At 40.2% G+C, this 18,321-nt stretch overlaps 1 protein-coding gene across 2 annotated transcripts in view; it reads left to right on the forward strand.

Annotated features, from left to right (window-relative positions):
* The first annotated feature begins 527 nt into the window (after positions 1-527).
* The window catches only part of lasp1 (LIM and SH3 protein 1), a 29,913-nt gene continuing 12,119 nt past the window's right edge, over positions 528-18,321 (forward strand). For both annotated transcript variants that reach the window (XM_005726156.1, XM_005726157.1), the window contains exons 1-3: positions 528-851; positions 10,633-10,727; positions 16,587-16,671. In XM_005726156.1, coding sequence (XP_005726213.1) covers positions 783-851; positions 10,633-10,727; positions 16,587-16,671 — 249 coding nt within the window. In that variant the 5' untranslated portion in view covers positions 528-782. The remainder of the gene's footprint in view (positions 852-10,632; positions 10,728-16,586; positions 16,672-18,321) is intronic.

Raw genomic sequence — 18,321 nt, forward strand, 5'->3', positions numbered from 1 at the left:
ATAAGTGTAAACGAATAGTAATGTTGCAGCTGGCTACACACATTAAATAATGTAGGCCGATACGCAGATACAGTGCAACTCTTTTGTCAGCAGATGTCACTCTAAACAAAAGGATCACATGAGCAGTGAAGTAGGGCATGTAGTGCAGTGAACGTGGCAGATGTGTAAAATTTGATGTGAGAAAACTGGACTGGTGAAGCACAAAAAAAGAAAAGGGAAAAAACCCTATAAAGATGATCGCACAAGTTTTCTATGCGAGCACAGATGGCGCAAATACGGTTAAGTTTGATATGCAAATGCACAGGCGACGATTGGACCTTCATACTGTTACAGAAAACTGAAATAATGTTGCTTCATTTCCAAGTAAAACAGTGCTATAGTCCCAGTTAAATATATAAATGTACGAATGTTCTCGTTCCTTATTTTGTAGTAATATTTTTTCTTTTTCAGAAATAAAAACAAACATAAAAAAAAACAAAAAAACGGATCCTCCTACACAACCTCTTCCCTTTCAGCTCGGACACGCGCAGTCGAGGGAGGAAGAGAGGGGGGCGGCGGGAGCGCGCTTTCCGTCTCTGGTTAGTGGACTGACAGCCAGCTGTGCAGCTACAACGACAACAACCTCCTGGATTTCCTACATACAACTAGATTAGAGTTGGTCTGCTACTGCTTCTAATCATACATTATAGCTGTTTTTCGGAGCAAACACTCGACGGCACACAGCTACGACCAGTATCATCGGCGTTTTCTGTGCTAACTAGCTAGAAGAGCATTCCTCCAACATGAATCCGTTGTGTAGCAGATGTAATCTAGTCGTTTACCCCACGGAAAAAGTGAATTGTCTGGACAAGGTAAGAACCGAAACCTTCTCGTTTTTGTATCTTTCTTTCTTAAATTAATGCTGATATACTGCCGTGGAGTGGTGCAGTGACTCAACTTATTTCAGCACCCCAAAAACTACAAATTTCACATATTTTTGTGAATGAATCGAACACCCCAGCTGGACAGGTATTTCGCTAGCCTTGCAGGCTAACGGCTAACTCACGTCTGGAAGGCGACGGCACAACAGTGCGTACACTAAAATCAAATTAAACCGCATTGTGGTATTGGTGGGTTATCTTAAGGGACCGGAATTTGTATTTTTGTCCCAAAGATGATAGCCTCAAGCTGTGGTACGGATTTACCCCAACCAGCACTTCACAGTGCTTCCGGAGAGCCATGTCTAGTCTAGGCCTGGCTCCAACCGCTGCTTTGACGAAACCTGACAATCAACGTTTTTAACCTCGATGGCAGATTCATTGTGTGTATTTAAAAATTATCTATTAACGCACGATTTATAAAGAGAACGGTATAGTCCCGTTGTCATATTTTTCGTGTCCACTGTTGTTGAAGACAACGTGGACTGATGTGGACGTGTCTGTGTCTAATTCACTAGCTAATCCAGGTCAGGGATGATTAGTCGAGCAGCCTAGTTAGTTTTTAGGCAAAGTAGACGTATAATCTAATCAATTGTAGCCACAGTGGATCTGTCGAAGCTACCAATTTACACGGGAGCAACAACTGGTGTTAACATGGTGCTGCACGTCGTCTTCCTCTTTCCCTTTCAGCTTTGATGAGGCAAAGGTGTCCAGAATGTGTTGAATATTGCAGCAATCACTTCTAATGTAAATCTGTAAAGAGAGATTGCACTCGCTGTGTTGATCAGGGTGGGGTCTGGTTGCTTGATATATGATCCATAGGTTATATTTGACCAAAGAAGGACCTGGGGCAAGTACCTAATTTGTCTAATGGAAGTCTGAATGGTCAATGAAAATCAATGCCTGTTGAGTTGTCTTATCTGTTGGGCTTAACAGATGGAAAAGGTGTAGAAAGACACATTCACAAAGCAGTTTATCTAAAGGAACATCAGCTCTGACTGGATACGTTACTGCTCTGCTTCACGGTTGTCTTCCCCAAGTGCCCTGTATTCAAATACATTTACGTCTTCCTGCATAAGCACCGTAGTACAAGTCATTTTAGCATGCTAGAAAGTTAGTGTAAATGTGAGTCAAATTGCCTGAACTACAGCTTGAATGCAGGCTGTAATTCAGCCTGAAGGAGCGTGCATTCCAGCAGACAGACACTCCCGTAAAACGTGCTCTGTCAGTGGCCTGCTGTGCTATCTCCCTTCTCTGAACTGAGCACAGAAGTGTAGCCCGCCGTCTGTCTTAGCTGCCATTCCACATCAGCGCACACCCCCTTTTAGACATGCCAAAACAACCTCCCTTTCCCCTTCTCCATGGGACACACACACATTGCCATTCTATTTTTGTTTTAAGCAGCAGAGTTGACGATTTTTTTTTCATGTACCAGGCTAGCTCAGGTGAATGCTCAGGGGCCTAAGGGCTCTGACACGTCTGTGTTTTTAATCTAAACCAAGTATCTTAACCTGACAAGCTTCTTCTTTTAATATCCCTCTTTTGAGAGGCTAAACCACATAGGCTTTTTTGTCTGACAGCTGCATTCCTGTATAGCGGGGTAGGGCCCCGCGGGCAGCCGAACACACGTAAAGACAGGAAGTGAATTTTAGTTCAAGCTGTTGTTGGTAACGGTTTTGCCTTGTCATTTGGCTTCCTTTGACTACCTAAAATGCTTGCTGGTAGTAATGAGACGAGATGCATATTTGGCTCTAGTGTCCGACTCATATCTACCAGAGTGGCTTTTTGTCGCTTGAGTTGAGGGCAGCTTTTGAACTGTAGCCAGTGAAACTTTTAACAAGGAAGTGTTTTTTTAAAAGCACAGGCTAATATGCAAATTACACTAGGTTCACTTTAAGTTGATATGCAATTCTTGGATAAATAAAATTATTGGTGTGTTTTATTAAGCGATAGATTCAACACTTTAGCGGGAAGTGTGGATTTTCAAGTTAAACTGAGTATCTGTGCAGAGTCACAGAAACACTCAAACAAGCTTTGCAGGAGTGTCTGTGAATTTATCATTGCCGCATGCTGTCTGCGTTTTGTATGACTGAAATATGCAAACTATTCCCACCCACAGGTGAAATGAAAGTTCTTGAACATCTTTAAGGGGGTTCATTAATAATTAACTGTGACGTATGTGTGGTTGTGTTCACAAACTAGCTGAACTGGTTAATTAGTTCTGAAGTTTAAAGCTTTTTCAAATGTATGTAAATATTGTGAGAATGTGCGTTATGACGGCTTGTGTTTTATTAAGTATGTAAAACATGCACTACTTCGACATGTTTGGCTTGTGAGCCTGTTAGTTGGGTCAACATATTTTGATTGTTCTTTGGAATTTATTTGTTGAAGCATGTCAGACACAGCTTTTATGCAACCAGTTATCTCCCACATGGTATCAAGTTTAGTAGGTAAGTCTCAGCCTAACTCTGAACAAGCAACCTTTTGACAGAAAGCCAGAAGATATACAGATTAGCCAAAGCCAGATGGGAACTTTATTTATATGAAAATGAAATGGAAAACTTTTATGGCGCAAACAAAGAAGAAATAGCATTGTATGTGCTTTATAAGTGCTTTTTATTTGTTATTTTATGTTTAAATGATTTCACATATTTAAACTGTGAGAATAGTGTTCTCGCAAACTGGGGAAAATTGAACAAATATCATGTCTTAATATTTGTACATGGCAATATATGATGCTATGGATATCTCTTTATTCATATAAGTAAATATAGACATGCAATACTGTAGTCACTCTAATTAAAACTGACATTTCATAAACATTTCATAGTTTATTCATAAAAGCAGGCAGTTTCCCAATGACACGTTTTGGTTTCTTTGAAGTGGGACTGTTTGAGGACCTGATCCACAGTCTGTGTGTTACCTACAATGATGGTTAACGGCTCAGAAGCTAACCAACATACTGCTGTGGAGTGAGTCCACACCAAATTGCATTTATCCTCCTGAAAAATCAATACTGCTTTTATGTATGCTATATTTAGAAGTTTTTTACTGCTTTATCCACCATTAGACACCTCTTTCAAACGAGGAACTGAAGGCGCTGTGCTTGTAAAAGCGACCAGTCTCCATTGAAAAAACAGATCTACCACAGTCTCTGCTCAGTTAATGTTATAGTGTGACTTTAGTTTTTTAATAAGGTAACTTGGGTCCAAACTAATATGCTAAACATAAACATTTACAGCAGTAGACCAACACCACCTGTTATCTGCTTGGAAGAACTGCTGTTTTCATCAACAATCTGGTCGTTTCAAAAAAAAGAGCAATTTCTTTCTTAATGTCTGGTTTATAACTTCGCATCTGACACGTTTTGTTGCTCTCTAACCAATCTTTTAGAGTTATGGCTAACTTGTGTCCCATTTTTTTTTTACTGTCATTGTTAACAATGTGGTTAGTGTGTAATTCCTCTGCTGTGGAACAATAGTGTCTAAGATGGGAGCTTCAGTTGTACTGCTCCCTTTCAATCCCTGGAAGTTGTTAGAAATCTGGTTAATGGTAATGTTGTTCAAATTGAGGTGCTCTGTACAGTTTATACTTGAGCGTGATATAAACTCTTCCTATGTACCGAGATGTGGTTTATAATTTATAAATTGCTCCTATTAAAAATCACAATAACAATTTTCTGGCTTGCAGAATAGTCTCCCTACTTCTAACATTAAACGCCTTACTGTTTGTAGGTTAGTCTTATGCAAATTTGTAATTCTGCAAAAGCTTACACAATGTTGTGTTGGTTTAAAAAAAAATCTTAAAGGTAAAGTAATGTCTGTATTTTCACTCTGTTATTCTTGCTCCAATTTTTGCTCCTTACCTTAGTTTCAGAGGAACCTGTCTGCTGCCTTTGCCTATATTTAGACAGATTATTTTGAGAGCTGATTCATGTTATCCAAATGTCACAAGAGTTGAGGACTCTATGCAGCCACTGCCACCAGTCACATCTCTTTGATGACTCAGAGTCACAAACACGCATTAAACTCACAATCGCCTGAGGTGTTGACTCGACATCAAGTGGCCAGGTACTTCTGCTTGGTGTGAAGAAGCCAGTGCACATGTGGGGTTGGTTGTCCCAAACTATTGCATGCTTATTTGTACCTGCACACATTTCTTGACTATAGGGGTTTACATCTTGATTCTTGGGCCACAATTTTTGTTCATATTTTTGATTTCCTTTAGAAGGGATTGGGGGGGGGAAAAAGAGGGAAAAAATAGTTTTCCCGTACATCTGATGACTTGATCATGATTGCATTCTGAACAAAAAAAAAAAACAAGATTTCAGCTGCTTTTTGGTCACATTATTGACCAAAATGATTTTAAAGGAATGCGAAGAAGTATGTTCTGGCTTTTTCCATACCAGCTCACCTGGGTTCTTCATGTTCATGAATTTTCTTGAACCTGAAAAAAACATGGAAATATCTGTTCATGGTACATAGCAAAATTCAAAAAGAATACCTGGCCATGTGATTTTCAGCATTTTTGAGTTTCTTGTGAACATTAGCCAACATATATTGTTTATTTTTGTCTGCACCAAGGGACAACATTGATAAATTCCTGCATGTATTCAAATAGATAGATGCCACTAAGTGTTTTACAAAAATCTAAATGACCTATCTAAGAATCTTAGGTTAGAGAAAGTTAATGATATACAAATGTCTGCTGCAGGAAATTAAAAACTAGTGGATATAATTATTATTAATGAAAGCATCTTTTTTCTTCTAATATAAATGTAAATAACCTTTTACCCTCAACAAATCACACAAAATTTCGCACATTTCACATGATTAGAGAATTTATATGCAGATTATTTACACTTAAGCAGAAGTGTTTTGGCATTTCTTATCAACTCTGTCTCTTGTCTTTTCTGTAGTTTTGTTTCCCACACAGAAATATGTGTATGTTACACATTACAGTCTGGTGTAGTTTGAAAAGTTAATAGCATACTGGGGCATAGCCTGTCAAATCACAGTCTGCCTGCTGGACAGCAGCAATGCCCTGGGCCTGGGTAAAAATTAATGGTATCATTTGGGCTAATAATTAACCTGCCTACATTAATTCGTTAGTTTCCTATAATAGCACCAGCCAGATGTGTGAACTTTGTCTTTAGGCATGTGCTATCTTGTGGAAGACTAATCATTCACACTCGCAGAGCTGCTGTGCACTGTGGTGTGTGGTGTGTTGGTTTTGGCCACTGTTGGAGACAAACAGCCCTCACAGCATGTTTCAAACTATACCACTTCCCAAATTGTCTGTACTGAAGTTTAATTTCTGGATATTTAGCCATAGGTAGGGAAATATTTCATTATGGTACCAGGAGACATCCTTGGGTGCACTAAATTCCTCTCATGTCTAATATGGTGATTAACAGAGGACGAAAACATGCATATCCACTTAATGTGGAACATAGATAGTAATGAAACTGTTTTTGTGTTAAAGTGATAATGAGACTGTCAATTAATCAAATGGGGAAAGTAACACCAGCCAAGCCCTTGAAAATGTGTCTGCTTTAGTGTCACTTAGGAGGTGCCCAAATGGTGTTTCCAACCAATATTTCTATTGAAATCTATTGAAAGCAGTCATTTGGTTTTGTTTGGTTTACTATTGGACCATGGTGAGTGAGTAATCTGCCCTAATTATGTGCTAAATGTGAAATCAGAAGTGGTTGGCACAACAGGCCTGGGGTTGCTTTATGCTTTAAGCCGGGCACTTCTATCAGAATATTTTTAGTATGTTATTATATGCATCTGGTCAGACTCTCAGTAAGTTTCCTCCTGATTTGTCTGCATAGACTGTGTGTTTAAAGGGTTACTGACCTTCCATACATCTACATGGGATTTTACTTGGTCCATTTGTATTTGACTCTTACTGAGAGGAAGCTGTGAGGCTGAGTGAACGTCTCGGCTCTTGGCTCGATCGTTGGGTCCACGCTGACACAAATACATCATGCATTAACACATATAACCTACATACAGTAATACACACATCCACCGACAGGGTTAATTCTCACGCGCACACAGACACAGGCGTACATACACAACTGCCCTTGAGCTGTGCTGATGCTGGGAGACGGAGCATTTTTTTTAAATGGTGTTTTATTTCTAGGGCTCTAGTTCTGCAGTGTCCTCATTTTACAGCTGACTGCCAGATCCTGTCTTGGCACCCAAGAGCCAGGTTTTCCTGGAGCTGGACAGGGCTAACTGCAGGATGACCTCGCTAACACATGGCTGGAATGGTTCTCTCATTCACATATTTTTGTTTGTCCATTTCTTTCTGACTGCTACCTACTCATCTTTTCATAGATAGGTGATAGCAGTTTGTTGGTGGTGTTAAAGAAGGCAGGGTAGAGTTGAGGGTTCACCCATGGTGCTATGTGCATGTATGGGTTTTTGCAAAAGGGATCTTATCAGTTGCCTCCCAGTGAGTCTTTAATCCTGCTGTTCAATGCCACTACCATTACCAACACTAGTCCTTGTTCAGCAAGCGTGGCATAGCAGTACCTGAAGCAGTTTTGCACCTGCTGCAGTTTCTTGTTTAGAGTAGCTCTCCAGGTCATGTAAAAAGCTGCAGTCCAGCATGGTGGAGATGGAGGTTGGTGTACTAGTGTGGAGAGCCACTGGTCACCCAGCAGATAGGGAAGGCCTTGGTTTAGCTGGTTAGGACCAGGGATGACCATGATATTTAAGTTGTAAAACATTATAATATTTTCACCTCAGTATTTATCTACTTTTTGTCTAAAATACAAATGTTCTTTTAACCAGTGTCTGGTTGGATGCACATTACCAAAAGAATACAGGAATTAAACTTAGACGCAGTGTTTTTGTGACATGATAAATACGCCATTCACAGAGAACCTACCTGGCTCTACCTTTGAATGTATGTCAGTAGTCTTTAAACCCACAAAAACAGTGTTGCACTGTATTGCCAGGGATAGATTTCTAGAAACAAAACAAATCCTGTTTTCCTTGCTTTTCTAACAATACCACTGAAACTTAGTCAGCTCAGGCATGATGTCACTTCCAATTCTGACATTTGACTTCAGAGGAAATAAAAAACTCAGCAGTAAGAGAGAACTTAATCCAGCATGAAATGTACCAGGTAACGTTATCATGCTCCAAATCTGCCTTTGGGATAGTTGGGGAACTTCGAAGTTAAATAGTTGTGGAAGAATATCAACTAGTATTTTTTTTTTAATGCATAAAATGCCCAGCCACAGTTGGCAGGTGACACATTTCCAAATAAAGAGGGGGTTTTCCACTAGTAAATCAATCACTCTGTTCTCTCAGATAGATGGGGAAAAAAATAACCAAACACACTTGGATGACTGTCATTGTAACTAGGTGAACTGCCCAAGTAAAGTCAATATATAAAGAGTGTGTTCATATATCATACCATTACTCAGAATGTTCAGATTACACTAAGATGAGTGGCTGATATTTGCATTGTATCACATATTGGTGTTGAGTGACCACAATGATGTCATCTATGGCCACTGCTACGCCTAAAGATATGTCTGCTGTGGGCAGTAGGCTAAATGCATACTAAGCACTTAAAGTGTCATTGGTGGTCCTTTACTCTGTCCATGATGTTTAAGCTATAAATTTGAATATTTAGATCTTGCTGGAGCTGTATAATTTTCCCTCTTCAAAAGGCTTTGTTTCCTCGGTGCATTTCGGCACCTGTTTAGAGTCGTCTGCAAGTGATTAGATCAGTTGAAGAGACTGTTTGCTTTGAACTGCCTGAGTAGGGTGTCTGCCACCCGAGAGGGTCATGTTGTCCAAGCAAAGGTCTCGCTTGATGAGGGTTGCCATGGTGGAATCTCGGTTAGCAGGTTGGGCAAGACTTAGGGATAGTTTGCTAAACAGATGAGTTCAGCAAACTTGTTCTCAAGGTCAATATTTATTCTAGGAAACAACGGGAGTATCAAGGTCCATGCTCCGCTCACGTGTGTGACTCAACAGAATTTTCATTTACACTTGTCTATTTAGGCTCCACATGGATAATTTATTACTAGTTTATTATTAAAGAATTGGGGGATTTTGGAAGGGATAATAATAGAGACTTAATTAATAGTGACTATGATACTGGGCTGCTGCGTTGGAAGTAGATCAACCTGCAAAGATGGCTGCCAGCACAGCTGCAGATCAGCTGAAGCTATAGGAAATGGAATCTGCTTGCAGTATGCTGTTGTTTGTGAAGGGATTTGCCATTGTAGTTCTAGACAGAAGAAGGAAGAGCAGGAAAAAGTAACATGATGTGTCCATCTGCAGTTCCCCCAGGCTTCAGCTGGGTTGTAGTGGGATAAAGAGTTTGCATTCGAAGGCTTGGCACAGTGCGTTTGGCTGTGGATCACAGCTCCGCTGAGGAGAGCCGAGGCCTGATTTCCACTGTGTGCTGCTTCTTTTGTATGCCTCAGTACAGTATTGCTTACCCCCAGCTACAAACACCCATGCCAAACACATTCATACACTTGCTTGTTGTCAGTACACACCTCTCTGGGTGGGCTGTTAACATCCAGACAGAACAAAAGTTGATCTCAAAATCAACCTGAAGCCATATCTTTTGATTTGATAATTTCTGAAGCCTCCATTGTGCTGCATGTTTCCACTCATAATAGTGCCAGGATTGCATTGTCGATCTACAGCGTACATATGCAATAACCCTCAACATCATAGTGATTTATTCCAAGCACCCTGTAACACATCAAATTGCACTGCACACAACAGAACCTGATGTTGTATTTCCATATGCTTCTGTGGTTTTATCCTCTGCTTTGAATCATCTTTTCCTTGTTGTTTGTTTGGAAGACTAGTGTTTAGTGTATGGGCAGTTGGTGTAGAAAGTGATAAAGAGTAGGTGAAAGAAAGAGAGGGAGGGCAAAGCGCCTCAAGGCCATGTTAATAAGGACTCACTCTTTCTCTCTCACTCTCTCTTTATGTCTCTGCACTCCTCCCTTCATTCCCTTGATGATAGTAGGAACAGCCAGATCATTGCTTCACTGTCTGGCGTTTTCTTTCTCTTGCCCACCCCTCCCAAACATGCTCCCTTCCTCTTGCTTTCTCCAGCTCCTTACTTTCATGTTTCCTCCCTCCTCTCGGTTTTCTCCAATCTTCAGTCCCTCTCTCTGAATCTTCAGGCTGCAAATCAGCCCAGTGCCAGAAGAGTGAAGAAGAGGAGGCATGAGGGCGAGTGGGTGGTAGGAAGGGAGAAAGGGTGGCTAGGGAGATGGAGGCACAACATCTTGTGACAATGGTAGGGGAGTCGAAGAGTGGCCTGCACACCAAGCAGAGTCTCTGTAGCAAGTATATCGCTGCTTTCTTTGCACTTAACCTCATAGCTTATGGTAAAGGTGGGAAAATTTGTGACCACAAGAAAATAAACACATAAACTGTACAGCTATCCTTTTTTCGCTCACACAAGAGTATCGAGACCTGCTTATAAATAGCAAATACAGTTTGGTAGCAAAGGAGAAGTTGTTTTGTTTCTGACTCTTCAGTGCCAGCTGACGCAAAACTGCATTGCTTCACTTTTTTCACACAGACCTAACAGTTGTCCTAACTCTGTCATTTCACTTCCCTCTGTTTGCTGATGTATCAGCGTCTCTTTGTATACAAGTAAAATAAATCGAACTCTCCTTGCTTAACTTATTGTGTCCTCTCTGTTTTGACAGTATTGGCATAAAGGATGCTTCAGCTGCGAGGTCTGCAAAATGACTCTAAACATGAAGAATTACAAAGGCTTCGAGAAGAGACCATACTGCAATGCGTAAGTTGTCCCTAAGTTAATCACTTTGTGTGTGTCAGTGAACATGTCTCATGTTTTGCACTCAAGCAATTCAGCTTGCATCCCTAAGACAGAGTGACAGCAGTGTTTAATTTGTCCACAGCCTGAAATGGGACTCTGTTTGTGTGTGTGTGCTGCGACCCAACTAAGGCCCCTCTTTCCCTCCCTTGCCAGTTATCTGTAACTATTCCAGCTCCCCCTTCAGAGAAAACGCCTCGATGTGGTGTGGGAAAGTGCCTCCCTCCCTTCTCCTCGGTAGGGAAGGGGGGGGTATCAACAAAGGAAATTCCTGAAGTTCCTCTACAGTGACACAGGCGGACACTGAAAACTACCATGTCCGCTCACGCTTAAGCACTAAAGGCTCATCAGGAATTTGTGGAATTCCCCTCTCTCATTACTTATAATGATTTTCTTCTCCTCTGTGTGTGTTTGTGAGAGCTTGAGTGGAAGTTCAGAGAGGGAATGAAGGCAGGAGGCGTGGCTTCATGTTCTGACAAGCTCTTTTGCTGAACTGCCATTTTATTGTTGAGGAAATGACTCAAGACAACATGCTACCATTGTCACTTTCAACTTCAGTGTGAAAATAGAAGTAGTATGCTTGTTATTGTCAGCAGTGACATGTAGGATTTAGCTTCCTTTGTGATTAAAACCTTTGTTCGTTGGGGTTTTTGGGGGTGTACATTGACATTATAATATAGCCATTCCAGAGTTAAATGCTTCAAAGTAACTGCAAGTAAGTGCCAGAGGTTTCAAGATGACTGTCAAGCCAGAAGGACTTTGCAGTATCTCTCGAGCAGCTGGAGGGACACGAACATGTCGTATGTTTCATGTCATGGTGCGTATTTGTGCAGAAACAGAGTAAGAAAGGCATTTGAGAAATTCCCTGCCCCACCCCTTTTAAAAAAAGAAACTGAGATAAGAAAACCAAGTGTTGAACTGATTTGCTCATTTGATTAGAGCTTCACAGTCCAAACAGACAGGAGTGTAGAGTCTAACTTGATCGACTGGTAGAAACATACAAATGCTAAGGAAAAGTCTAAATGTTATGGTTTCAGTTTTTGTTTTGAAACCACATTTTTCTTCTCAGTGTATTTGGCTGCTAAAAGTTGTTGCCTGTGCATGTTTTTTTTAAATTTCCACATAAGCTGCTAACAACCATGTGCCCTGTCAGGTAATACAGGTGATGGCAGCTTGGTGTGGCCATTTAAAAAAAAAAAAAAAAAAGTTTCCTTGTCTTTCTGTTCATTGATCTGAATCTGATTCCCTTTCTTCTCTGAAGTTGGAATATGTCTAACTGCTTGGGAAGCTGCAATTTAACCTGAGAAAGCGAGTTAGAAATGATTAACTGCCAAATGTGATAAGCAAAACCTGCCTTTAAATGCAAATCATTGCTGGGTTAAACTGCTGTGTAGGTCAGCCAGTTTATACAGTAGACACGTGTATCTATCATCATATTTTGACCTTTTTTAACTGGAGAAGCAAAGGTCTTACTGCAACAAACAATAGCTCCAAGCTATAGCGGACTTTGAAACTGAGCCAACCAAATTGAATTGAACCTCTGATGTTTAACAGTTAATACTTGAGCTTTTCCTACTGAAACATTTACATCGTCTCTGCATTTTTGTTGTCCCTGTATATAAATCAAAACTGCCATGTAAGCAGAACAATTAAAATACAATTAAAATAAAGCCATACAGGTGCTGTATACTCGTACAACTGTGCCTCCTCTGACTTTCCCTGTTGGCTTGATTTCAGCTGAGGTCTAATTATGCCACAATGAGTGTAAACACCTGTTTATAGGCCTAATTATAAGCTTATATATGATGATAATATGTGGTAATGTTAATGACTGTTATTAGTCGTAAAACATCTGTTCTTGTTTTAGTGTGTAACTCAGACTCTTATCACTACTTTCATTCACATTTATATTTAGCTTGTTGGCCTCCTACAGCAGGTGACATCTCATCCTACTATCCCATTTGTTTACTAAAAATTAAAATGGCCTCTTCTTTTCCCAATTTCTGCTTCCGATGTTCCCTTGGTAAGGCAGGGAGGCCCTTCAGAGCCTGTTTATTATGCCTCTTTCCGTTTGTTTAAAACAGCCTTGTTTGAGTAAACATCATCAGTGGAAGAGCTTGCTGCTACTTCAAGAAAGGAATGCAGCTCGCATCCCCTGTTATTATTCTGTGGGATAACGACTTTATCATTACTCCTCTATATTTGTACTTAGTAAGTGATATAGGCGCTGTTTATTTTCTCTGTATTCCCATCCACCTCCTCCCTGAGAATCTCTGGTTAGATAGTTAGAAGTGGTGGGAGATTAGGAGGATAAGTAGAGAGGATAATTCATTATTCCCCCCAGAGACTAAAGGAGCCAAATAATAGGATACTACCTTAATGGCTGATGTGATATTCATTTGAGCATCACACAGTGTTGTTATAGCGTCTCATGATTCCTTGATTTACTGTTATTTTTACAATGCAATTTCCTTACTTCCCCTGGACTTGGGCAATTTTCTCTATAGTCTAAGTATCTCGCCACCCTCATGAGATCGCTCATAACCAATAACCACCCTCCATAATATACATACTGTGTTTACATAAAATGAGCGATTTAGATTACTGTAACTCTTGACTATAAGTGGGTGTATATTAGCTCAACAACTACAACTGTAAGGCCTCCATTTGTCTGGCTCTTGTTACTTTTCCCCCCATAGTCTTTGGGCTTATATGTATCCAGTATCTGTGTCTACATTTTTATGTGCATAAAACGGCACACCCTCTTTGCGTTTCACCATGCTGTCCCCCCCAAACACACACGGCCAAGCACACACTATCAGTGCATCAAAGAGTTTGACAGGAACTCTTCAAAAGGAAACGTTTAATAAGCACTACAAGCTCATTCATTCCAAAGAGGGCAGAGTTGCAAACTTATGTCCTAGGTGTCAGTTAGAAATTTATTACATTAAATTTTGCATTAATGTAATAATAATAACAATAATAATAATGGTGATAGTGTGGAATTAATGTACAAATGTAACAACAAGTTTTTTAAAAATCCCCTTGATTGTCACACTGTAGCTGATTATAGTAAAAATAATAATTACTATTATTTTGGTCAGTATGACAGTCCAAATCATATTGAAAACTGTTCTTTTTAGTTAGTTAGGTTTTGATGATTGTGTCTTTTGACTCTGGCTCACAATAGCACCTCTAGTCTTTGTTGGCTCGCCTCCACTGTTTGAATGTTTCCGGGTACAGATGGGGGTGAAGAAAATCCTGGGCCACGGTCGAGCACCGGGTAGAAATGAGAGCTTCGTGGCTAAAATGGATGCAAACGAGTAATCCTTTTAAGCAAATTATTTTTGAGTTCATAATTGATGCAGAAAAAAATGTAATTGATATTAAAATCTGATTTATTGTCTAACTCTATTGTCCATTGTCACAAGATAACTCAAGTTGATTTATTTTTATGCTGGAAGCTGACTGACAGAGACTGTTATCTGTTGCACATAGTGCAACTGTGTGTGTGTTTCTGTGTGTATTTTTGTGAGGCTGCTGTTCAGATTTCACAGTTAGCTGGCCCTCAGTTACGCATTGAACTTGTTGAGTAGGATGCTGTGTAAATGTAGATGAAATGTTCTTGCTGAATGATTCATTACAACCTTTCCAGGTCTCACAGGGTCAAGCTGGCCACAGCATCTCCTGGTTCCACTATTCAAACAGGCCTCTCCTCCATCACAGTAGGCAGCTTGTGTGTGTGTGTGTGTGTGTGTGATTACACATGCGTGGCCTCCTGACTACCCCACTCCCCTCCATTTTGATCACTCCCTGTTTAGCATTTGTGCATGTGTCACCCCTTTCCGTTTGCGACTTATTACCTTGTTATACAAGCTGACAGACAGATGAGTGTTCTTTTGACTCATTCATAGCCTCAAACTTGCACAGAATCATAAGCTTGGTTATACACACCGACAGAAAGACACACACACACACACACCTCTCAGATCTCACTGAGTCACTAAGCTTGTATCTGAAATTTAATGGCCCTTGAGTGCAACAGTTTACAGATACAAAGGTGACATAAACACAGTTAACACAGATCAGTTGCAAACTAGACACGCCCAGCTTTAGAAACAAAAAGCACATATTAGTTTCCCAGCTTTGATAAAGGCACACATACCCGGACAAATTTAAGGGATAGATTGCTTGTAAAATGACCTGTAGGGGTGCTTGATAGCAGCCAGTTTGTAAAATTTTTCTCCATACAAATAGGCATTTGTCAGTGCAACTAGCATATTCTCAGAAAATTGCTAGTATGTACAAAGTACTGCTATTAAAAGGACAGATTCTTTAAAAATTATTTATATAGGGTCAAGGATCTGTAACGTTGTTGATGGATAAAAAAAAATTAGAGCAATAGTACCATGGCCTTTTTTCCCTTTAGACCACAAGGTTTTTTTGCTCCTTAATTTAGGATTTAATGTGGTAATTAATGTATGCACTCAGCTGTGAGTTGCTTGTGTACGATAAACAAACGAGGTTAGTGCGCTTCTATAGGAAAATGCCTTTTTGCTTTTATCACTATATGTCCGAGAGCAGTGAAAGTGTACTTTAATTTGCATGATTTGATTAGCTCACCTCGCCTTAGGTGCTAGGATAGCAAACCACTACATCTAAATGTGTAGATAAATGTTGCTTCAGGAAATTGAGAGCCGTATACCTCTGTGTGAAATTCCAGTTCCAGTTTCTGCTGTTGTCCAGATCGGACTACTTTTTTTTTCTACTTCCCGTTCTCCAAAATTGTCCCTTTGTAAAATTAGCTGGTGTATGCTGTAATTAGCTGTTGTCAAGGAAACCGTAAACATATTGCCTAAGTGGGTTACCCAGAGGCATGAAGACTGGTTAAAGATTTTTCGAGGTCACCCAGTGCTAAGAGGCAGGCTGGGAACTTCAGTTCATATGAGCAGTTAGATAAGCTGTTTGGGCTCTTCCGCTCCTGCTGGACTACTGCCATCTTCTTTTGCAGCCTTAAGGACCACACTGAACTGGCAGGCACAATTATTTGTGGACCTGAAGGCTACTTGTACTCAGAAGCCTCCAGTGTATAAAAACACTGAGTTATGCCACATATACACGCAAATGCACACATTAACTAGTGATTGCAGTTCATGCAGTCATTATGTAAGTATGTAATGAACAGCTTTTGCTTGGTGTGCTGCATGTGAGCATGCTTATGCTGACCAAAACAGTATTTATATTTGCTGTATGTTTTCCAAACAGAGCATTTTCTCCTAAGCAGCTGGAGTTCCGATGGTTGTTACGGATCTGAGACTGCCAAGAAGATTCCCAGAATCAGTTGAGGGGGGAAAAATGGTCCCTTTGCGGTTTGCTGAAAGGAGCTGCTGATGACATCATTCACACTCGCCCATGATCTCTTTGACTCTGTTGCTGTGTTGGGTGCATGCTGTTCCTCTAGTGTGCCTATATGTGCATATATGTGTCAGGGTTTTTTTTCCACACCTGCTATGGTTCGCCACAAAACATTGCAACCTTGAGCCCACACCTAGTTTCCTCTTTCTCAGAGTACCTTGGCTCTCACTGACAGAGCGTTGTGTGTTATACTGACATGCTTTTTGTATGCAGGGGCTCTTAACTCAACCTCAGGACCACCTTGAATAACAAATGACCCCAGAGTGGGGCCACAGACTGCACACTGCTTGACTTGTGCTGTTTTTCTAGTCTTGAGCGTCACAGTGAGAGTCTCAGTGGAAGCTGGCAGCTGCCTATGTGTGTCTACTATGTATTTACAATCTCTGCCGTTCTGTGTTTATTTTACAGACACTACCCCAAGTCAAGCTTCACCTGTGTGACTGACACTCCAGAGAACCTCCGCCTCAAACAGCAGAGCAAGATACAGAGCCAGGTAACCCATTGGGAATATCCATAATATTCACTGCTGAACTAAACTTCAGCTGTACAACATACCGAGTATAACACTGTGCCATGTGTTTGTGCATAAGAGGCAGTAGAAAAGTATGCTTAATTTAAAAATTCAATGATGGTTAAACTTGGTAGTAAGTCTAACACGACCAGCTTTCAGATAACATTCAGTCTTGCTCCATTTCAGCGTCCGTCTGCAAGCTCACTGCTTTAAAACAAAGCCCTGAGAAATCAAGCATGAAATTGACACAAGTAACACATTTGAAGCTGGGAGGCCCATAGTCATGCAAACTAAAACTGAGACAAACTAGAACAGAAACAACACAGCATTTATAATCAAAAGATGTACAGACTGGAACATATGAAAAGGGGCCTTGCTTAAATGTGTTTTGCAAGAATTTCAGTTTCCCTTTATTGAGATTTGAAAAGAAAGTCTTGTTAGACAAGAAGACGTTGCGACATTTATGGCTGTAATACTGAATGTAAGCTCATTTGCTCAAGGACCTCATTATACCCACCATCCAGTGCATGTCAAAAAACACTCTACAACAAAGTTCACATCAATTTGCCCACTTTTTTCTGACCGCTGTTTCTGTTGTTCCCTTACATCTTTATTTTTTTGCTGTCTAGTGTATTGTCCACTTCCGCCACAGCTGGGTGGGTGCATGAGCGTATTGTGTCAGCGTTTGACATGCTCCAATGAATTTCCACTAAACAAAAGACTAACTGCTTATTTTAAATAGTTTAAATTTAGCTGATTCTTTTTCTTTTTTTGTAAATTAGGCTGGAGGCTGACAGCTATAGTCAACCTCACTTTTCCTAGCAGTGATACCCACTTGGCAGTGTTTAAAGTGGGCAAGATAATTGATTCCACTACCTTTATGTTGAAGCTTTGGTTACTAGTTATTTTGCAAATTATTCATATCAAATGTAAATTACTAAAACAAATATGCTAAAATCTGCTAGCTTAGCAGTATACAAAGTGAGTTGGTTCAAGAAGGGCAAACTGTTGCATTGGACACTGTCCGTGCAGTTGTTTCCAAACATCTAGGTTAAAAGTGTTCAGTGTGTTTGTAGAACGATGTAAACGGGGAGAAAATAAGGTGTAGTATCTAGGCCTTTTTTAATATCCTGCTTGTTTGAGGATTCCCCTTCACCAGTGTTCATGTGTTATAGCCTTTTGTTTACCATTTATGATGGTTACAAACTGGATTATATGGACTTACACTTTTGCGCTTTTATAGCGTATCATATTGATGTGGATACAATTTGCCAACATTCCTGTACTTTTAAAACCACACCAAATTATTAATGCAGTTTGAATACTTCTTGTTGTACAGCAACACTCAGGGTTCACTGAGCTACCCAGTTTCTCTGCTCCTATTTTTCTGCAATTAGTATCTTATCTTGGTCTAATTTGTAACCACAAAAAACACTAAGGTTGTTCTTGCAGTTGCTAAAATTACAAACACCCAAATGAATTATAATATGTTATTTAAAAAAAAAAAAAAAAAAAAAAACCCCACTGACCAAAATATCCTCCTTAACTGGGTCATTCCTTATTGCCTTAATAGAAAAGAGAAAGCCAGAATAGAGAGTCGGGGAGATTTGTGCTCGCTAAAGACGGTTTTCC

The sequence above is a fragment of the Pundamilia nyererei genome, unplaced genomic scaffold, assembly GCF_000239375.1.
Source record: "Pundamilia nyererei isolate P.nyererei 1_Seehausen unplaced genomic scaffold, PunNye1.0 scaffold00018, whole genome shotgun sequence".
NCBI classification, from domain to species: Eukaryota; Metazoa; Chordata; class Actinopteri; order Cichliformes; family Cichlidae; genus Pundamilia; species Pundamilia nyererei.